This window comes from Carassius gibelio, chromosome A4, assembly GCF_023724105.1.
Source record: "Carassius gibelio isolate Cgi1373 ecotype wild population from Czech Republic chromosome A4, carGib1.2-hapl.c, whole genome shotgun sequence".
NCBI lineage: Eukaryota > Metazoa > Chordata > Actinopteri > Cypriniformes > Cyprinidae > Carassius > Carassius gibelio.
This window is the reverse complement of record NC_068374.1, coordinates 9,854,000-9,878,138: the sequence shown is the minus strand read 5'-3', so window position 1 is coordinate 9,878,138 and position 24,139 is coordinate 9,854,000. Positions and strand designations below refer to the sequence as shown.

At 39.0% G+C, this 24,139-nt stretch overlaps 1 protein-coding gene across 1 annotated transcript in view; it reads left to right on the top strand.

Annotated features, from left to right (window-relative positions):
- The window catches only part of LOC127969012 (NACHT, LRR and PYD domains-containing protein 3-like), a 163,943-nt gene that overhangs the window by 98,560 nt on the left and 41,244 nt on the right, over positions 1-24,139 (top strand). The window contains exon 9 of the mRNA XM_052570568.1: positions 18,636-18,809. Coding sequence (XP_052426528.1) covers positions 18,636-18,809 — 174 coding nt within the window. The remainder of the gene's footprint in view (positions 1-18,635; positions 18,810-24,139) is intronic.

The window sequence follows — 24,139 nt, the reverse complement described above, 5'->3', positions numbered from 1 at the left end:
AACATACTAATCATGCTAGAAACATGCTAGTCACATGCTAATCATGCTAGAAACATGCTAGCAACATGCTAGTCGAATGCTTATCATGTTAGAAATATACTAGAAACATGCTAGCAACATTCTAATCATGCTAGAAACATGCTAATCATACTAGCGACATGTTAGCAACATGCTAACCATGCTACAAACATGCTAATCATGCTAACAACATGCTAATTATGCTAGAAACATACTAACGGCATGCTAGCAACATGCAAATCATGCTAGAGACATGCTAGCAACATGTTAATCATACTAGCGACATGTTAATCATGCTAGAAACATGGTAGCAACATGCTAATTATGTTAGAAACATGCATGCCACATGCTAATAATGCTACAAACATGCTAGCAAACATGCTATTTGCATGCTAGTCATGCTAGAAACATGCTCGTCATGCTAGAAACATGCTAGTGACATGCTAGTCACTTGCTAATCATGCTAGTGACATGCTAGCAACATGCTAATCATACTAGCGACATGTTAATAATGCTAGAAACATGATAACAACATGCTAATAAGCTAACAGCATGCTAATCATGCTAGAAAAATGCTAGCAACATGTTAATCATGTTAACAACATGCTAATCATGTTAGAAAAATGTTAATGACATGCTAGTCACTTACTAATCATGTTAGAAACATGTTAACGACATGCTAGTTGCATGCTAGTCATACTAGAAATATGCTAACAACATGCTAGTTGCATGTTAGTCATGCTAGAAACATGGTAGCAACATGCTAATTATGTTAGAAACATGCATGCCACATGCTAATCATGCTAGTAACATGCTAGTCATACTAGAAATATGCTAGCAACATGCTAGTTGCATGTTAGTCATGCTAGAAACATGGTAACAACATGCTAATCATGCTAGTAACATGCTAGTCATACTAGAAACATGTTAGCGACATGGTAGACACTTCCTAGTTGCATGCTAGTAATGCTAGAAACATGCTAGCGACATGCTAGCGACATGCTAGTCGCATGTTAGTCATGCTAGAAACATGCTAGCAACATGCTAATCATGCTAGAAACATGCTAGTCAAATGCCAATCATGCTAGAAACAAGCTAGCGACATGCTAGAAACATGCTAGCAACATGTTAATCATGCTAGAAACATGCTAACGACATCCTAATCATGTTAGAAACATGTTATCAACATGCTAATCATGCTAGAAACATGCTAGCAACATGTAAGTCTAATGCTAATCATGCTAGAAATATACTAGCAACATGCTAGTCATGTTAACAACATGTTAATCTATCATTCTTTCTTTGGAACTAATCTATCTATCTGTCACGGGCCGGTGAAGAAAGAACAGATTTTGTTTTGTAAGACTCATCAGACCAAACAATCATTGGAATGCACGATACACACGAGCAGTTATCACATGCACGCAGTAGCTGTTTTTAACATTTTTAAATTTACTGCGATGGTCACACTATGTGCCTGTTTAATCCTCTTTGGATTAATTGCGGGTTCTTCCTCCATCCTCTGCAGCATTTTTTATGTCTCTTTTACTGTACCTCGAGATGCTGTAGAGATGTTGAGCCTTGTAAATGGAATACAGTTTGGAAGTTGCCACGCTAATGTATTCTATCCATTAATCATTTGCTTTATCAAGTCATTTGTGCTGACTGGACTGGACTCGCTGTTGTCTGTTGGTCGACTTTACCCAGTGGAGTAGAAGAAATCTGATTTCATCTACATGCCATTATGAAAGTTGCTTTCTTCTTCTTCCGTGAAATAATCAAATCCTCTTTGTTTTGCAGAAGTATATAGTACTGTCCACACAATGCTAGTCCGGCCTCGCTTCGCTTTTAAAAGGCAAACTAATTTTACTGGTTAGATTCTCATTACGTCACTATCCCAAAGTGAATAAGTGAAGGGCATTACGTGAACACTGTTCCTATTGTTTTATTTTTTACTTGTCTATCAGTTTATCCTTGCACACTTGTAAAATATCCTTAAACCTATTGTCTTATATTATGAAGTGCTGTTTTTTTTTCTAGATTTTATTATCTCTTAATCATCTTAAGCTATAATGTCAGCATATAATAGTGTAGTTATTAAAAATAATGTAATGCAATTTTAAAAGTTACTTAAATCAAATGTGTATTTATTATATTGTACAAATTTCAGACCTCAAAACTCAAAATTTTATAGTGATTGGTCACATCTAAATTTTTCAGTTGGTCTAATTAAATGTGAATGAATTTATAAAACTGAAATTCACATAAATTCAGTTTGGCCAATTGAAAATTTTAGAAATGACCAGCCAATGGATAATTTTTGGAATGTATTTTTTTATAGTTAAAATTCTTTTTTTTTTTACAGAATAATTTTTCCTAGGTTGCTTAATTGTGTCTGAATATCTTTAGAATTGTGTAGTTTGCTGTGAACTCTTTTTTGCTGTGCGCTATTTTTCCCCCTCCCCTGCTCCAAGACTACAGCACTGGAAGTTTATCGTTCCCATGTTCTTCCGGATTTTACTCTTTTTATGCAGTGAAAGGTTGTGATGTAATTATAGAAATGTACTATAATATAACAAGTGTGACACTATTTACTGAAACACATGAAACTCAAGTCTCAAGAAACTTTAGTTTGCAGTAAATGCTGTTCCACATCAACTCATCTCTACCAGTGCTGTGAGTTTGGGTCACTTATAACATGGATCTGAAAACTAAAAATGCTCCAAAAATGTTAATAAATTTGTAATGAGAATTGAATATAAATCTGCTGAAGCATCAATAAGTTTTAAGGTTATTCATGGTTTTCTAAAATATAAACTATTTTATATTTGTATGTATTTCAAGAAAATAATAAAAAGCACTTTTTTATTGAAAGCAAAGAAAAGAAAGACAAAAATATTAGTAATGTAATTTTACTGTAAATGCATATTTGTTTTACATTGAACTATTTGCAAATAATATTATTTTAATATTTTATATTAATATTTTTATATGTACTGATTAACAGTCTTAATTGTTTGCCTAATGTGCTGAAAATGACTCTATGGGTGCTTTCACATATAGTTTTTTTTTAATGAAGCAAACACATTTTACTTAAAGTGAACCAGCCAAAAGTGATCTTATGGTGTTCACAGTTAAGTGGACTCAAAAGAGAACCTGGTCCTTTTCATGGTCCTCTTCAGCAATGAAGTGATCTCAGGCCCTTTCTTGTTCACATCACAACTTCATAAGACCCCAGACCCCAGCATTCTGTGCAGCAGTGAAACACAGGAGTCTCACCTACTGGAAAATTTGGAAGATGAAGTGAACAGGGAAGGGGGTGAGGAAGAGCTTTAGCCAGTTATGAGTTTTAACAACACATTTCAGCCAAAGTTAAAAGGAAACATTATCTGTAAAGTTAATTCAACTTTCTTTTTTTCTCAGATATGATAGTATTCAAGTGTTTCTTTGCTCCAAACATCCAGGAGGACAGAACCTTGTTGTCAATGCTGCCTTTTAACTTGTACTAATATAATGGCTTTGGTACTGAATCGCTACATTATGTATGACCCTTGACCACAAAACCAGTCATAAGGGTCATTTTTTTAAAATTGAGATTTATACATCTGAAGCTGAATAAATAAACAACAACAAGCTGAACAAATAAGCTTTCCATTGATGTATGGTTGGTTAGGATAGGGCAATATTTGTCCGAGATAAAACTATTTGAAAATCAGGAATCTAAAGGTTGAAAAAAAATCAAATATTGACAAAATCGTCTTAAAAGTTTTTTCCAAATTAATTCTAAGCAATGCATATTACTTATCAAAAATTAAGTCTTAATATATTTACAGTAGGAAATTTACAAAATATCTTAATGAAACATGACCTTTACCTAATATCTTAATGTTTTTTGGCAAAAAAAAAAAATCTATAATTTTGACCCATACAATGTATATTTGGCTATTGTTGCAAATATACCCTTTTGAAGTAGTCAAACTGCAGAGTGCAATTCACATTCTCTCTCTCGTTACTAATTTATAATTAATGCTATAATTCATGCATTCAAATAATTGTTATCTTACAGCACTACTTCATCTCTGCATCTTACTTAAAGGGGTCATATGACGTTGCTTAACCTGTTAGCCAGCACCCCCTATTATGGGACTCACAGCTGAAAGTGCTCTACCTAACTTATAATTGTAACAGTTTCCTACTTCAGTGTGTTACAAACATAATTTTGGTGTCTTTGGAAAGAAGACCCTTTGGGGCTTTACTTTTTATCAACCAGATTTGATAATGCTCAAACATATTAAAAGTTATAGACACTGAAGTGCCTTGAATTTTTTTTTTACCACACTTAAATATTTTTTTATTTGATATAAAAATACATGAAATAAGTCCTGGAGCAATCTAGAACAGTAATGGGTTGAACGTCACATGTCTCATGAGTTTCTATTTCAAATCTGAATAAGATATCATGAAAAACGAGACTCCTGCTAATATTTTTATGAGACTATGTCTACACCCCCCGTCCCCCAAATATAAAAAATATATTTACCAACAGTATTGAAGGCTTCTACAAACTATTTAGTCAGTAAACATACCACTGCATAGTTTTTTTTCCATTATAAAACATAGACAGAAACTTAGACATCATGTAAATGATTTATTTGAGCACTGAAAAAATACAATAAGAATAATTTGAGTAAGAAAAATAAGAATAATAAGAAAAATAAAAAAAAAGATTTAACTTTGTTTGCCAATTACAGAAAATCATGAGATTGCTAGAAATGCAGCATTTACAATGAATTACGATGCAAATAAGTGCTGATGTGCTGATGGCCACTTATACAGATGGTAATAACACAAATCCGCCATAAAGTAAATAATCCACTCTCTCTCTCTATTCATATAAACGCGTTCACTTTGATAGCCGCGATCATACAGTAATAGCGAGCTGATTTGGGCTGATTTGCACGCAAACAGATTGTTATCATGTAATCAAATTGGACTTAACGTGCTCCATGAGATGTCGTTCAGTGGACCCTTACCTTCCTAACTAAACCGGGATTTACAGCTGTGGATGTGTTTATGACTCATTATTATGACGGATCTGGCTCTGAATTTGCTTTGCTACCGTTTGGATGTTCTAGCTACCTGCTCTGCGCTTTGCTTCTTATTTCTGTACATTTCTCTGATTTTTCTAAGATTTTTTTACTTCAGCAGATCAGCACAGTGCTTAAACAACAGATTTTTGGCACAAACGCTAAAACTAAAAACATTGGGACTGGAATAATTCTACAAAAAGAAGACTTTGCCTCCCACTGTTAGCAGCTTACATTCCTGAGACGGGATAACAACTGCCTACATTCAAACAGAAGAGAGAGAAAATGCCTCCTGTTGGATCTACTTGTTGCATGAACTGCTGCAAACTTCTACAAAGGATTGTGATTCTTGAAACAAAGTTATTTGCTGGACTTCCAAAACAGACGGAACACTCAGCAGACCGTAGTCATGGACCCTCTCAGCATACAGCCGGTGAGTTCCACGAATCTTCTGAATCTCAACAGTTTATAACAAGTGTAGAGGAACAAGCTGAAACTGATTGCTACACAAATCGATGACACAAACAGGGAGCGAGACCCAAAGGAACACGAGATATCAGATTGTCACGAGTTTCTCGTATTGCTACCATAGCTTCCTCTACACCAGATTCGACTATGACAAGGCTTGTAAATACCGGTATTCTAACTCCCCCTGTACATCTTGAGAACAGATTTTAAGCATTAACGAATGTGGGTGAGGAATCCCCCAATGTGTTTAAACATGGATCTGATCAGCCAGCAGCTGACATCGCTACTAACAGGTGCTCAAGGACGAGCAGACAGCGGCATTTAGCTCAGAGCACAGCCGAGCCCAGGACTCTGATAGAGGTTGACTCTGTTATTAGAAACATTAGTAGCAGGACTAAAACAACATGATGTAGTCCTCTGATGTGAACAAGGAACCTAAGAACATTCTGATGAAGTACAAGACTGCCAATCGAATCATCATCCATGTGGGAAAGAATGATATTCGAAAAGAGCAGTCAGAACTCCTTACTCCTCTTTGAAACACTTTGAAGACTCAAAGTTTAGTCGTTCATCAGTGGACCACTCCCAGCAAGGGGAACAAATATGTTTTCACGGATGCTTGGGCTGAACACATGGCTACTGTAACGAAGACTGACTCGGTTGTGGGTTGGAATCCATGTGCAGAGCTTTATTAAGCACAACAGCACAAACAGAGGCAAATGGAGAGCAGATATCGTGGTCAGTAAGCAAGCCAAGGGTCGTATATAATAGCGTCAATCCAAATAGCAAACAAATCCAAATCAGCAATCCAAAAGACAAGGTCAAGGGCAGGCAAAAGACATATATAAGCAAACAATCCGTGACTATGAGAAACGCTTGGTAGAGACAGGATAAACTGGCAATACTTCGCAACATATTGCACAAACAACATGGCTTATAACAGGTGTAGACAGGAAGTGATGAGAGAAGGAGCGACAGTATTCAGTTTTCGGGAGACGGCTCCCTCTGGCGGTTGGATGAATGAATAGTGGATGCAGATGTTACAGAATCCCTCCCTCTATGAACACCTCCAGGTGTTCTCCGAGGCCGTCCCCTTGGTCTGGGTACAGGACGAGTAGGGTTTGCCTGGTGGAACTCCTGAGTCAACGATGGGTCTAGAATGTCCTTGGCAGCCACCCATGATCTCTCCTCTGGACCATAGCCTTCCCAGTCCACCAGGTATTGCAACCGGCCCCCATGACGCCTAGAATCCAGAATCTCCTTTACCAAGTACGCTGGAGCTCCATCAATGTCCAGTGGTGGAGGAGGTTCTCTCTCCTCAGTAGTGGGGCCGGAAGCAAGGTGGACCGGTTTCAACAGAGATACATGAAAAGAAGGAGAGATACGGTAATGAGCAGGAAGCTCAAGCCTGTAAGTTACTGGATTAATCTGCCGTAATATACGAAATGGGCCTACATACCGTGGGCTGAGCTTCCTGCTGGGAAGCCGCAACCGTAGATCCCGAGTCGACAACCAGACCTTCTGACCCGGCTGATAATTGGGATGGGGACGCCTCCTGCGGTCTGCTTTGATCCTCTGAGCTCTGATCGCCCTTTGCAGCCTCACATGGGCACTGTCCCATACACGTTCACTTCTTCTGACCCAATCGTCCACCGCAGGCACTTCAGAAGGTTCCCCAGACCGAGGGAACATAGGAGGCTGATAACCTAGAACACACTTGAAGGGGGTGAGTCCTGTAGATGAATGAGTGAGTGAGTTCTGTGCATATGGTAAAAAGTCACTCCAATGTTGTTGTTCCCGACTACAATAAGATCTGAGATAACATCCCAATTCCTGATTTAATCTCTCAACCTGTCCATTAGCCTGGGGGTGATAGCCAGATGTTAAGCTCACATTAATGTCCAGTTGCTTGCAGAAAGCTTGCCACACACGAGACGTAAATTGCAAACCTCTATCCGAAACTATATTCTCTGGTATCCCATAAACACGGAAAACATGGTGAAACAATGCTTGTGCAGTTTCCATAGCTGTGGGTAGGCCCTTTAGTGGGATAAGACGGATCGTTAGAGAAACGATCAATAATTACCAGGATCGTGGTGTAGCCATTGGAGCTGGGCAGATCTGTGATGAAGTCCACAGCCAGGTGTGACCAGGGGCGTTGAGGAATTGGTAGAGGTTCAAGAAGACCAGCTGGTAATTCTCGTGGTGTCTTGGACTGAGCACACACACTGCAAGACTTGACATACATAGAAACATCATTAATTAGATTAGGCCACCAAAAGGAGTTACGCACCATTTCTACTGTCTGTTGAATACCAGGATGCCCGGAGCTTAAAGATGTATGCACCCATTGTATAATTCATTGGCGGAGAGACCCAGGGACATAATGACGGTCAGGGGGACAATCTGGTGGCGTGGTTTCTGTTTGTCTTTCACGTTGTAGTTCCTCCATTATATCCCAGCGAATGGGTGCCACAATCACTGAAGGAGGTAGAATAGGACCTTGGCAACAAGAAGTTTCATTTGAATCAAATTGTCGTGAAAGCGCATCAGCCTTGCCGTTCTTGCTTCCTGGACGGTAAGTGACTGTGAACTGAAACCTCGTGAAAAATAATGACCAACGGGCTTGTCTAGGGTTGAGACGTTTAGCACACTTAATGTACTCTAAATTCTTGTGGTCCGTAATAACCTGGAAAGGATGGCGAGCTCCCTCCAACCAGTGTCTCCACTCTGCCAGTGCTGCTTTAATTGACAACAGTTCCTTATTACCCACATCATAGTTCTTTTCTGCGGTTGTTAGCTTTCTGGAAAAAAAAGCACAGGGAAATACTTTTCCAGGGTTCCCATGTCTCTGCGACAGAACTGCTCCAATGCCGAAGTCAGAGGCATCTACTTCTACAATGAATGGCAAGTCAGGATCCGGATGTTTCAAAATTGGAGCTGTAGTAAAACTAGTTTTCAGAGTCTCAAAGGCTGTTTGGGCAGACTGAATCCAAGATAATTTCTTTGGTTTGCCCTTAAGCAATGAGGTTAGAGGGGCTGCAATGGAACTGTAGTTACGGATAAACCTCCTATAAAAGTTAGCAAATCCCAAGAATCTCTGTAGCTCCTTAAGCGTGGTAGGACGTGGCCACTCTGTGACTGCCTCAACCTTTCCAGTGTCCATCTCTACTCCTTTGTGACTTATCTTGTAACCAAGAAAGGTGGTACTAGAGACGTGGAACTCACATTTCTCTGCCTTGACATATAGATTGTTAGCCAGTAGTCGGGACAGAACATTTCTTACATGATTGATGTGTTGCTCACGTGTCTTTGAATAGATCAGAATATCATCAATGTAAGCAATAACATAGTGATTCAGAAGGTCACGAAAAATCTCATTAATGAATGATTGAAAAACAGACGGGGCATTGGCCAGGCCATACGGCATAACGGAGTATTCATAGTGCCCCCTAGTGGTGATAAAGGCGGTCTTCCACTCATCACCTTCTCTGATTCTGATTAAATTATAGGCACTGCACAGATCCAATTTGGTGAAAATAGTGGCTTCACGTAACTGTTCTAATGCAGGAGGAACTAATGGAAGTGGATACCTGTTCTTGATAGTCACTGTGTTGAGACCACGGTAATCTATGCAGGGACGTAGACCTCCATCCTTTTTTTCAACAAAAAAGAAACCCGATGCTGCTGGTGACGTGGAAGGACGGATGAAACCAGATGCTAGAGCCTCCTCAATGTATTTTTCCATGGCCTGCGTTTCCGGAATGGTTAATGGATATACCTTGCTCTTGGGAGGTGTAGTGTTCGGTAACAGTTCGATTGCGCAGTCCCAGGGGCGGTGAGGAGGTAACTGGGTGGCCTTGGTTTTGCTGAAGACCTCATTGTAGTCAGAATACTCTGGGGGAATAAAAACTGATTCATTAGATGCAGGGCTTTCAATACTGGTGATTAAACAGGGAAATTGTAATTGGAGTTGAAGACAATGGCTGTTACAGTATGGCGACCATTTAGTAAGCTCCTTGGAGCTCCAGGAAATTTGTGGATCATGGATAGTCAGCCATGGATTACCCAATACTACTGGATGTTGTGGTGTAGATGTGACATACAAAGAAATGGTCTCTGAGTGGAACAGGCCAATCTTGACAGTAACGGGCACAGTTTGATGGGTAATTCCTCCACCAATAGGTTGGCTATTTATGGCAGTGATGTTAATAGGTGGTATGCACTGGATAACAGGTATGTTGAGTTCACGGACCAATTCATGATGAATCAAATTTAAGGCAGAACCGGAGTCAATTAGTGCTGGAACACAATGAGCCGAATTAGCATGGTTGAGTGTGAGGAGAAGAGTAAAACAACTGGTCAGCATATTTGTTAAGGACGTACTAACTTTGATCTGGGAGGGCTTGTTAGGGCATGAACGACACTGATGACCTGGTTAACCACAGTAGAAACACAAACGATTGACTCGGCGTCGTTCCTTTTCCTTCACAGAGACTTTAGTTAAACCAATCTGCATGGGCTCAGCGGGTTCCTGATAATTAGTGGTTGGGGTGGACATTGAAGTAGCAAGCGAACTCGGAGGATTATTACGTAGCAGATTATCAATTTTTATAGCCATTGAAATCAGTTGGTGGAGATCTGAGCCAACATCCTTGCATGCCAGTTCGGCCTGTAGTTTTTGATTGAGGCCCTGCTTAAACACTGGTTTCAGTGCTACCTCATTCCAACCACTCTGTGCCGCTAGGGTGCGAAATTCAATTGCATAATCAGCAACAGTGCGATTCCCTTGACGTAACTGTAGTAGCTGCATTGAAACGTCTCTCCCACCAGCTGGGTATTCAAATACTTCACGTATTTGTTTGGAGAAGTAATCAAATGAGGTTCGTATACTATCATTCTGGTCCCAAACCGCTGATCCCCACTCGAGAGCCCTTCCCGTTAACAATGACATCATGAATGAGCACTTAGTTGAGTCTCTCAGAAACGCCTCAGGCTGGCTACCGAAATGGATGGTGCACTGACGCAAAAATCCCCTGCATTTTTCAGGTGAACCATCAAACTTATCGGGTAAAGAAAATCTTACCGGATCAGGCCTGGTCGGTGGAAGGGACTGAATGTATCGTGTCAGGTGTTCATTTGCAGCTTGCAGAGATGAGAGTTGGCCCTGGAACTCCTGTATCATCTCTCTCTGATAACTGAACGTGGCCTGTAGTTGAGATAACTCTGCTGGATTCTGGTCAGGCGAAGTATTCTGTAACGAAGACTGACTCGGTTGTGGGTTGGAATCCATGTGCAGAGCTTTATTAAGCACAACAGCACAAACAGAGGCAAATGGAGAGCAGATATCGTGGTCAGTAAGCAAGCCAAGGGTCGTATATAATAGCGTCAATCCAAATAGCAAACAAATCCAAATCAGCAATCCAAAAGACAAGGTCAAGGGCAGGCAAAAGACATATATAAGCAAACAATCCGTGACTATGAGAAACGCTTGGTAGAGACAGGATAAACTGGCAATACTTCGCAACATATTGCACAAACAACATAGCTTATAACAGGTGTAGACAGGAAGTGATGAGAGAAGGAGCGACAGTATTCAGTTTTCGGGAGACGGCTCCCTCTGGCGGTTGGATGAATGAATAGTGGATGCAGATGTTACAGCTACAAAGATCTTGCAGTATAAAAGGAGTAAATTTCATCAACAACTTCAATCTTTTCTGGGGCCATAGACAACTGTTTAAACTGGATGGCCTCCACCCAAACAAACTTGGTGCTAGAGTGCTTAAGGACAATATCTACTTCTCCCTCCGTCATCCTTCAGCAGAGTGTGTCAATCCATTCAGCACACACACACCGGGTACGAGTCATCATGTGGTTGACATATCCCACAAGGACACTGATAAAACTATGCAGCCAAAACAAGCACTGCGGACGGACACTATCCCGGCTGAGCCCTGCCCACAGAGCTCCTCACAGACAGACAGTGATATATCAAAAGAGCTACAAAATTCAGCACCCAAGGACGGCTTTCTGGAAAACAGCCAGACAGGACAACATATCACAGCCACCGGAAACACCAGAGACTCAGCCCTGCTCACCAGATACATTATCCCTCTCTCCAGCATCTCCACTTCTGTGCTTGTCACAGAAAATGGAGGAATTGGTGTATGCTGGGACTAAACTCTCTCACTCATTCGCTGCTAGCCCTCAGATATCAACAAAAAAACGGCGGGCTCCCAAACCACCAAAGCCTGTGGGCCCTGTTCCTGTGAGAGCTCTCTGACCACTGCCACAACGCCAGGGCCCAAACCCTCTATCTGCTGAAGGTGAACCAAAAACAACTGATAGCAGCTCTCAGTGATATGTGTCGGGTCCCCGCTATAATAGCAGCAACATTCACAAATGCTTACAGAACAAGCGGGAACCCAGTGTGCCTGTAGCTTTCTCTATTTCAGTTTTATCATGTGATAGAAGTCTAAGGCCTTCTCAAGCCGAAGGGCAAACTCATCTAATCTGCTGCCTATTATGCATCAAACTAAGATTGATGTAAAGACACAAAGCACTGCCATCAAGCTAGCACTTTTAAACATTTGCTCACTAAAAAATAAATCATTTCTAATCAATGAATTTATTACCACAAACAATCTGGATTTTGTTTCTAAATGAAACATGGTTAGAAGACAGCTGCAGTGCAATAATCCTAAATGAAGCAGTCCCTCCTAACTTTACTTTCATGGGTGTATGCAAGACTGTTAGGAGAGGTGGGGGTGTAGCTGCTCTATTTAAAGATGTCTATCAATGCAAGCAAGAGTCATTTGGTCAGTACTTGTCTTTTGAATATCTAGGGATTGTGCTGAAAGGTGCTCCACGCATTCTGTTTATTATTATTTACAGGCCTCCAAAATACTCTCCGGCCTTTGAGGAAATCATTGATAACATTTCTGTGACCTATTCAGCAGAGTTTGACTGTTTTGCTATTGCAGGGGATTTTAATATCTAATCATCTAATCATCAGTAGGGGTTTAAACATTTCATCCATTGTTATTAATGACGTAGCATTATCTGATCACTTTTGTATTTTCTTTGATATATTGATCTCTGCCACTGAATCTAGATCTGTCTCTGTCAGAAGGAGATGCATAAACGAGAACACAAGTGTACTATTAATGGAGGCTATATCTTTAACACCAAGCATTTCTGCAGACTCTTGATATTCTCCTTGATTCCTTCAACTCAAAAGTTAAGAATGTTATTGATGATATTGCTCCAATAATGGTCAGTAAGAAAACTAACAGACATAAATCAGTTTGGAGAAGATCAACAGCAGTTCAGACTATGAAAAGACAATGCAGAAAAGCAGAGCGGATGTGGCGGAAGACGAAACTTGAAATTCACTATAGCATCTATAAAGACAGCCCCCATGCTTTTAATGTGAAAAGACAGAATTTATTCTCAAACATTATAAACAGTAACTTAAATAACACTCATACTCTTTTTGCCACTGTTGAGAGACTGACAAACCCCCCCCCAAGTCAGATTCCCAGTGAAATGCTCTCAGAAAGCAAATGTAATGAGTTTGCTTCTGTAGCAGGATGCAGTTGTCTGGCTTATGCCTCCCTTAGTGACGCTTAATTTGCTGCAGCTGTGAGTGGTTCTGGGCAGTTAACTTTTTTTAATCTCCAAATGACTACAGCCCCATTGACTCTCTCTGCCAATGCATTGATGAAATTAATAGTTGGATGTGCCAGAACTTTCTTCAGTTAAACAAGGAAAAAACTGAAGTTATTGCATTTGGAAACAAAGATGAAGTTTTCAAGGTGAATGCATACGTTGACTCTAGGGGTCAAACAACTAAAAATCAAGTCAGGAATCTTGGTGTGATTCTGGAGACAGACCTTAGTTTCAGTAGTCATGTCAAAGCAGTAACTAAATCAGCATACTAGCATTTAAAAAACATTGCAAGAATTAGATGTTTTGTTTCCAGCCAAGACTTGGAGAAACTTGTCCATGCAGGGTGGACTATTGTAATGGGCTCCTCACCGGCCTTCCCAAAAAGACCATTAGACAGCTGCAGCTCATCCAGAACGCTGCTGCCAGGATTCTGACTAGAACCAGAAAATCTGAGCATATCACACCAGTCCTCAGGTCCTTACACTGGCTTCCAGTTACATTTAGGATTGATTTTAAAAGTACTTTTACTTGTATATAAGTCACTAATTGACCCAGGACCGAAATATATTGCAGATATGCTCACTGAATATAAACCTAACAGACCACTCAGATCACTAGGATCGAGTCAGTTAGAAATACCAAGGGTTCACACAAAACAAGGGGAGTCCGCCTTTAGTGACTATGCTGCCCACAGCTGGAATCAGCTTCCAGAAGAGATCAGATGTGCTAAAACACTACTCACATTTAAATCTAGACTTAAAACTCATCTGTTTAGCTGTGCATTTATTGAAATAAGCACTGTGCAATGTCCGAACTGATTGCATTATATTTTCACTGTTTTATTTTGTAAAATCCTTTTCTAACTGTTTTTAAATTCATTTTAAGTACATCTTTTAATCATTTTAAAAGTTTTAAAATGGCTTGTTTTATTTTTGTTATTATTTTTCTTCATGGTTATTTTACTTTCTTTTATGTAAAGCACTTTGAATTACCATTGTGTACGAAATGTGCTATATAAATAAATTTGCCTTGCCTTGCCTTGGTATGTACTGCATTTCCATTGTTCATGTTTTTATGTGTACTGCTTACACAAATGTAGCAAATACAGTCTTTATAAGCTTTCCCCTGAAAAACAGCGATCTGTCGTCGATGCTTGAGGCTTAGATCCTTATAATGATACATAGTTTGTCAAGATTAAATTTGTCCCGTTTCATTTAATCTATTCGTAAACACTGACACGTGCGAGTTTAGAGGCGTTCAGGACGCCCGCGTTCTGGTGCTGTCTGACAGATTAAAAGAACATTATGTTGTGTATTTGGTGTAATGCAATGTGTTTTTATGATGTTCAAGGTTCAAAAACACATTATTTTTCACATAATGTACATTATTTTTGCTCCTCTATGCCCTGCATTTGTGAAGCACGTATATTTTTACAAAGCTCATCGTTCTGAAAAGCGAGGTGTATGCTGATTGGCCAGCTATCCAGTGTGTTGTGATTGGCTGAATAACTCAAGCTCATGACAGGAATACTATACTGTGATGGAGCAATGAGACAAAAACATAAAAAAAAACATTGAAAACAAGGCATTTGTTGCATCCAGTGGGGACATATTTACTGATTATAGTGACTTATATTGTCTTTTTATGCGATGCGTTACATATAGCGCTGCGTAAACATAAAACCATGTTTGCATTTGTGATTGGAGGAACAACAAACATCAAGCGCTACTCTACACTGCTCAAAACTCGTGTTTGAATCATCATTGGCAAATTCTTCAAATATAAAAAATATACTTACAGGCTATAAGTCAGAAGCACCAAACTGTCCTTGCAAAGTTGAAATTGCCCAACTTTATAGAAAGTTTTTGAGCACAGACACGTTGTAGGCTACTCTGTAGGTTCAGGAAACAGTACTCCATAAAAAGCATTGTACACATCTAAATATTTGGGTTCAACTGTTCCGGAACAGTGTTGTGAATACAACTTAACCACTGATTTCTAGTTGTGTCCTCTTTTGGAAGGCCAAACAAAGTAGCTTGCTTTCAAAACAAAACACAGTGTCTCCACAACATGGGAGAGGCAGCGGCAGCAGCAACAATACTACAGTGAGAATAAAAGTTACACCTTCTTTCTTTACATAAAAATTTGAGTGGCATTATGCAGATCTTCCCACACAGTGACGTAGACATGTGGGGCATGTTTAAACGAGGTTTTAGGAGGCCAGTGACCAGTGTAGTGGCTAGGCGTCCACTTTGGTGGCTGAACAAAAAAATGCTTGACACTCACAGTCTTTACAAATCCATTGTCCACATAGTTGATTGGTCCAAACCTCAGGAGATTAAAGTGGCCCCTACAACAGCATATCTCAAGTCTCCATTTGTGAGTCCAGAGCAAGATCATTTCCAGTTGCTTCTGCAAGTCTAAAAGTGGAAGCGGAAAGAGCAGGCATTTTAGCAAAGGCAGCAGCACTCAAAGAAAAACATTAATCAGAGGATAGAGAAAATGAATTGAACAAAGAAAAAACAAAACCTCGATAGGCTAAAGGATTCCAAAGATATAAAGTAGTTTAGAGCATGAGTCAACACATGGAGTCAGACCAAGAGGTCAAAGACTGTCACTTCCTGTATAGCCACACCCTCAGGTAACATCACACGCCTTTTATCTCAGAGGCCTTGCATCTCCACTTGAGCCACTAGATGGGGTCAGCTTAAATGCAAAAAATTAATATAGAATATCTTTTTGGGTTTGAGAATTTAGTCTTTGCAACTTTAGGGATCTTATCTACACATGAACAGCTTGTAACACTCCAAAGAGAAAGAAAAACTTAAAAATTGCATCATATGACCCCTTTAAATAGGGTAGAATGCTAGATCTTCGCTGTGTGTTGGGTAGTTCGTTGACTCCATGTCATGCATTAAAATTATTTAATGCACAGCAAGCTGTAGATTACATAAATGAATATTATGTTGGTCCATATAAAGCGTAATGAGACCTCATTGCTTTAATAAATCCAAACTGGAACCACAAATCATAAGTAGGGCCCTATGATTTCCACGATGCTGAAAACATGAACAGAATTGTGGAATCCAGTCATAAAAATGGAATTTACTGTATAATGCAGAACGTCACAAAATTTGCCAAGTTTGGGATGAATAAATTAAAACTGGGTCAGTGCATTCAAATTAAATATGGACTAGTGTCTGTGAATATTAAACCACAAAAATACAATTTATATATAAATCCTGGATGTTCTGCGTGTCTCTGTGTGAATGAAAGCTGCAGTTGTGTGGTTTCAATTATTACACACATACCAAAGTGCGCATGACATTCGCTGTTTTCAGCCTCTGCTGCCTCAGTATATGAGTACATGAATGAACATGATCTTTAGAAATGCTCTGAGAGTCACTTCATGAGCATTTTACTTTCATTTGAAAAAAAAAAATTGTCATATCATATACAGAAAGAATTTACCAGAAAAACGTATATTCACTACACCGTATTTCTGATTTTTTTTTATTTTTATAATAAACTTTTGGTCACACTTTATTTTAGGGTCCAATTCTCACTATTAACTAACCATTAACTATGACTTTTGCCTCAATTAACTCCTTATTTGCTGCTGCTTAATAGTTTATAAGGTAGTTGTTAAGTTGTTAAGTAGGGTATTGGGTAGGATTATGGACGTCATGCATTATATGTACTTTATAAGCACTAATAAACAGCCAATATGTTAATAATAGATATGCTAATAAGCAACTAGTTATTAGTGTGAATTGGACCCCATACTAAAAACTCCTTTTTTTATATCAGTTAATTAGAGATGATTTTGATTAATAAAATTGTAGCATTTGGACCAGTCAAACACATGAGTATTTGTTATATTTAACAAATAGTGGATAATACCACTCCTCAACAAGCAAAACATGTGATAGAGAGAACCAGGCCTCTGGTTACCATGGTAACAAAGACACACATCAAGAAAAGCTTGTTTTACAACTCAAAGGAATGTAGAGTTTTCACTATAAAATCACTTTGAAACAGACATTTGTACACTTGTACTATAAAGTCCATCCTAATTGTATATATTTCCCTCTAGATATAACGACTTGAGAAATGTTGGAACATGTACCCAATTTTCCCCATCTCATAATTTTGCCTCTTATAGTGCTTTGCTTATGTATTGATACAAACACTTTTAAATGAACATTTTAGAATTGCTTTTTTTACTGAGATCACAGGAATTCAATTTTTGGTATGTTTTGGCTACATTTGTAATGGCTAAATGTTTATTTATATTATATTTTGATACCTATGGAAGATATTCCTATGGAAGACTCAAATTGGTTCTTTTTCCATCAACCGACTTCAGCAAAGATCAACTTAAGCCTTCAGATTGCATCAGGACTCTCTTTCAGACAGACAAGACGTGCAAGTATCAAACTTAGCCTTATTAAGATCTGATTCTTAATGTATCAATTAATATGTATAATTAATTATAACTAGTTATAATTAATTATTAATATTTCCCCTTTGAGCTAAATCACTACAAATTTTAATGAAACCATTAAAATCGAATCCAGAAAATTAATGGAAAACACAGAATATGGTAAAAATAAAACTGAATTTGAGAAAAAAATAAAACCTTTCATAGGGCCTTAAAATTTTAATTTTTGTTAAACTTTTAATAAATTTCCATTAAATTGTGTACATTTCATGATTTCAATGTTTTTTTTATTAATATTTATTTATTTAACCATTAAAACAGAATCTAGAAAAATTTAACGGAAAAAAAATTAATTTGGAAAAAATAAAATGGGCCCTAAGGTTTGCTTTTGGGTCCCTTTAGGTGGTTATCTGTTATTTTAGGTTGAGAGCATTTGGAGGGGTCAAATGAACTAGGTGTGAAAATACCCTATTAAAGTTGAGTAAATATGCCACCCTCACAAATAGAATTATGTGCAAAAATGACATCAAATCATTATCCAGAAATTAAAAATTAATATGATAACTATTCAATATGGTCATTTGCACACAGAAGGAATGCTTGAACCAGCCTGACCAGTCAAATGACTGAGAACTAATGCTGAGTTCTGAGTATGTCTTCATACGAGCACATTAATATGAATGAGGCTTGTGTGTATAGCATATGTTTCTATGCTTCGGCCTCCTCTATAAGGAGTACCCAAACAAGCTAATTGCACATATTCATAAAGTCTGTTTTGTCTCTGTGAATATAACACATTTGACCTGACTGACAAGACCAGAATGACAAATATGCACAATACATTTATTGAATGATCAGTTTATTACACAAAAAGGATAAAACACATGATGTGATATACAGAAAAAACTAACTAATGTGATGTGGACTGTTGCTGTGTGTTTTTGTAGATTGGCTGGCTGTATGGTGACAGAGGAGGGATGTTGTTATGTGTCTTCAGCTCTGACTTCAAACCCCTCATGCTTGAGAGAGCTGGATCTAAGCTATAATCACCCTGGAGATTCAGGAGTCAAGCTGCTCTCTGAAAAATTGGAGGACCCAAACTGCTCACTGGATAAATTCAAGTATGTCCAGCAGGAAGAGGTTTTACGTTTTATTGTTTAAACTTTTCAGTGTCCCTGGGTATATCTATATGAATCTATATTAATAAATTTTTAGAAGATGCGTTTTTAAGTCTTGGTAGCCATTTTGTTCTTTTAATTGTGATGATTTTGGCTCACATTTAACCCTCTGAGGTCTAAGGGGGGTTTAGGGGCCTGGAAAAGTTTTGTCATGCTCTGACATTTGTTTTTTTTTCAGTTGCTTATAAACATCTAAATGACTAAAGTCTAATATCACTGTAATCAGCACACTGGGCTATAATAATATGTGAGCAGCATGTATGTACGTGATTGTGTTTTTGAGAAAACAATGTTTATGCATGGTTAGTGAAAAACTAAAAATGTTAAATCACTTGAATAAGGCTATAAATCACATACAGAACATTGGTTCCCAGGACTTTTCAGAATTCACATACGAGAATTTTTTTTCCTGACAGAAGCTCTGCAGTGCAACAGAATGACAGCGACAGAACAAAAAACATATAATAAAAGAATAAAAAATACAAATAAGTAGGTAAGGAACGACAATATACAAATTGACAATTGTATGGTAGTGTAACGAGGAGGCTGAGGCGGTGTTAGAATCCATTTGCAGAAGTTTATTAAGGAAAGATCTTACAAATATAGTCGTTAAACCAGGCAGAGGGTCAGTACCGTAATGGCAGTATGATCCTTCAACATGCACAATGGGAATCCAAAAGGCAGAGACGAGTCGGCAGGCGAACAGGTCAAACACTAACATCAGTCCAATCAGGCAGTGAATCCAATGGGCAATCCAAAAGGCAAGAACGTGAACAGGCAGAATCATACACAAATAGGCAGTCAGAATAATCACTAGGAAAACACTTGGTAAGGCAGGTAAACTGACAATACTTTGCAAAGTGGGAACACGCTGACTCATGTTAAATACTGTAAAACAAGAAGTGCCTGAGAAGCAGAGGGAGCGGTGAACAGTCAGTACTCAGGCGAGGGCTCCCTCTGCTGGTGTGGGACTAAAGAATCCCCCTCCCTATGAGTGCCTCCTGGCACTTGGCGCGGACATGACCTCTCCTCAGGTCCATAGCCCTCCCAGCCCACCAGGTATTGAAGCTGACCCCCTCTCCTTCTGGAGTCCAACAGCTCATTGACCTTGTAGGCTGGCACTCCATCAATGTCCAGCGGCGGTGGCAGTTCCTAAGTCTCACGGTTGGGGGGATACGATAGTTAGCAGGAAGCTCTAGTTGGTATGTGACCTCATTTTTTCTTAGAATTTTGAAAATTTGAGCTTCCTGCTTGGTAGCCGTAACTTGAGATCCCTTGTGGAGAGCCAGTTCCGCTGTCCTGGTTGGTAGGGAAGGTGTGGCTGACGTTGCTTGTTGGCCTGGAGTTCCTGTCTTCATACAGCTCGTTGCAGGCATACATGTGCACTATCCCACACCCTCTCACTACGTCGAATTCAATCGTCCACTGCAGGGACCAATGAGGGTTCGCCAGACCATGGGAACATAGGGGGTTGGTAGCCAAGGATGCACTAGAAGGGAGTCAGACCTGTTGATGAGTGAGTTAGTGAGTTTTGTGTATATTCTGCCCATGGGAGGAATTCCAACCACAGATGCTGTTCTATGCTGCAGTAGGATCGGAGATATCGGCCCAGTTCTTGGTTTAGTCGTTCCACCTGTCTGTTTGCTTGTGGGTGGTAACCAGACGTTAGACTGACGTTAATATCATGTGGCTTACAAAATGCTCTCCAAACTTGTGATGTGAACCGAGTACCTCTGTCACTGGCGATATCTTCTGGGATGCCATAATTCCGGAACACATGATGAAACATTGCCTGAGCTGTTTCCATGGCTGTGGGGAGTCCTTTTAAGGGGACCAAATGACAGGATTTTCGAAAACCGGTCTATGATGACTAATATGGCAGTGAAACCGTTGGACAGGGGTAAGTCTGTGACAAAGTCAATGGAGAGATGGGACCAGGGACGTTGTGGAATGGGCAGTGGTTGGAGGAGTCCTGAGGGCAATTCTTTGGGAGTCATAGATTGGGCACAGACTTGACAGGCTTTGACATAAGCTGTGACATCTTTAGTCATTGAGGACCACCAGAATGAGTTGCATAGCAGATGCAATGTGCGGGATATTCCAGGGTGGCCAGAGCTGACAGATGTGTGGACCCATTGCATTACCCGGTGCCATAGATTTTGTGGAATGTAGTGTTTATTAGGTGGGCAGTTAGCAGGGGCTGGTTCTTTGAGCTGCTCTCGCTGTATCTCCTCCATGATATCCCAGGTAATCGGGGCAATGATTACAGACGAGGGGAGTATACTTTCAGGGTTATGGTTGTCGAAGGAAAGGTCATACTGCCTAGGGAGGGCGTCTGCTTTGCTGTTCTTACTGCCAGGACGATAGATTACAGTGAACTGGAATCAGGTGAAAAAGAGAGACCAGCGGGCTTGGCATGGGTTGAGTGTTTTGGCACCTTTGATATAAACCAGGTTCTTGTGGTCAGTAATTACCTGGAAGGGGTGGACTGCTCCCTTGAGCCAATGTCTCCATTGTTCTATGGCTGCTTTCATGGACAGGAGTTCTTTGTTTCCAACATCATAGTTTCTCTCTGCTGCTGTTAATTTTCTAGAGAAGAATGCACAGGGATAAAATTTACCAGGTTGGCCATGGCGTTGTGAGAGCACGGCCCCGATTCCTGAGTCAGAAGCATCCACCTCCAGTATGAATGGAAGATCGGGGTCCGGATGTTTGAGAATGGGGGCGGTGGTAAACCTGGCCTTCAGAGTATTGAATGCTTCGGTAGCCTCCTCATTCCACTTAAGTTTCGAAGGTTTGCCTTTTAAAAGAGATGTCAAGGGTGAAGCAACCATACTGTAATTTACGATAAACCGCCTGTAGAAATTAGCAAACCCCATTTATTTAATTAGCAAAAGCATTTGTGCTCATCTTTGCACCCATGGGGGTGCTGGTCTAAAAAAGAGCTATGTTTAGGCGCATTGCTGGCGCATTACTCTTTTAAGGAGCTGTAAATAGACTGCGCCATAGACCAGCTCAAACCTGGTCTAAAGTCTGGCGCAATGTTTTTTCTTTGTTATTTAAAGAGTGTACACACTGCTTATTAAACACAGGGACGCACAGCAGCACACAAACATGCCAAATATTACAAATTAAAGGATTTCAATGCATAAGATTTTTTTGTAGACTAACTAATATATATATATATATATATATATATATATATATATATATATATATATATATATATATATATATATATATATATATATAAATTCCTACGTGTCATAATGGATGTTCATCGCGTGTTTTTTTATTTGCTCGCACACGAACAGCTCCGTTTCATCTCGGAAACGCGTTCTGTCCTTGCGCTTGCCAAATTCTGCCATGTAAATAGCAAATCCGTCATGGCACAAGCGCAACTGGCTCTTAAAGGGAATGGAAGTTGAGACTCTGGTTTATTGCATGTTACGCCCAAAAAACACCTATTACTAGAGAATAGGGACAACCCGTTTAGACCATGCGCCTGTGCGTGCCAACCGTTTTTCCGTCATTAAAATAGCAAAATTGGATTTGGACACGCCCTGAGTGCACTTGAGCCATGCGCTTTACACTTTGTGTTTAGATCGTTAAAATAGGGCCCTAAAAGTACATTAAAATAGACACAACACAAAAGTTATTTAAAATGAAAAGCAATAGAAATGTAGTAACTAAGTAATTTCATCAGATAACTGCGCTGTGCAGGGCTGCGGGACACAAGACAGACTATTCATTCTTACAACTTATTAATTTGTTCTTACGACTTATTTATTTGAGGAAATTGTCCATGTTTCATTAATTTCGTTTCCTAAATAACCCATGATTTAACTGAAATAAGGGAACAAATTAATAAATCGAATGCATTCTTAATTCATGAAATCTTTCATTTCCCTTCCCATGTTTACACAGAGTAAAAAAGAGTCACACACAGTAAAAAAGAGATGAGATTAAAAGTTAAAGATAATAAAATAAACCTGCGAAATTAGAGGGTTAGACTGTGGAGATTTAGGAAGAAACCGGCAAACCAGAACAAAGCCACATAATTGAAGGCTATGTCTTGAATGGCATCCAGAGGCATGGTCACGATCTAACATTTTCCTAACCCTATAAGAGCACAAATCTTCTGTTTTTATTGTGAGTGTGCACAAATGAAAGTAAACACTTGTGAAAAAGGTTTTTTATTTTTTTTTATGTCTCCGCTGTTTCGATCGCACCAGAGCCTGGAAACGTATATTCTATCAAAATAAAATACAGTCAACTAAATATTTAAAAGGTTACACTGGTCAGTTTAAATAAACCAGTATACCGGTCCACTCTGCTGTTATGCCAAGGACGTTTTTGCTCATATGAAGAAGATCATCTTTTCCGTCTATGTGCAAATGTGTAAGTAGTTTAGGTACATTATAAATAATAGTTTAACATTGAAATACATTCCGAATATGGAAACATTTGGATTTGTGCCGAATAAATGCAATTGTGTTTTAAAATACAACAATGAGCACCACAAAACCATTTAAAGAGGCACTTTCAGCAGTCTCTATGCGGGATAGGAAACAAAGTAAATGACCTCAAATGTATGGCGCACTCTCTTCATTTTATCAAATGATCATAATCAAATCCATTCATTTTATAATCCTGCTACTAGCCTTTCATTCAGACTAAAACCCCTTTAATTCAAGTGAGAAAGCATTTTGTGTGTGTGTTGCTTTTGCACATCCTGTCATGCCAGTGACTGCTGCCTGCAATAGAACCATTTTGCAGCATTATGGTTAACGATTAATCGATTAATGGATTGTTAATTTAAAAGAAAATTGATCATGGAATTAATCATTATTTTACATCCCTAGTATCATCATCATTATTATTATTATTGTTATTATTATTAATGTTGAAAAGAGCTGAGAATATTTTTTCAGATAAATTGAAAGAACAGCATTGTTTGTTACATTTGTTACATTTATATTATTTATATCAAGCTTTTGAATGGTTTAGTGTATATTGTTATTCAAACTTCATAATGTTTTACTTGATAATTAAATGTTAAATTAAATTAAATTAAATTTATGCATTTAGCAGACGCTTTTACCCAAAGCGACTTACAGTGCATTCTGGCTATCAATTTTTAATCATGTGTTCCCGGGGAATCGTACCCCCAACCTTGCGCTTCATAGCATAGGAAAGAGTCTAACCAGTAAAATGTTTACACATTATGTGAAACCTAATACAAGTATATAAATCAATGAAAAGAGACTTAC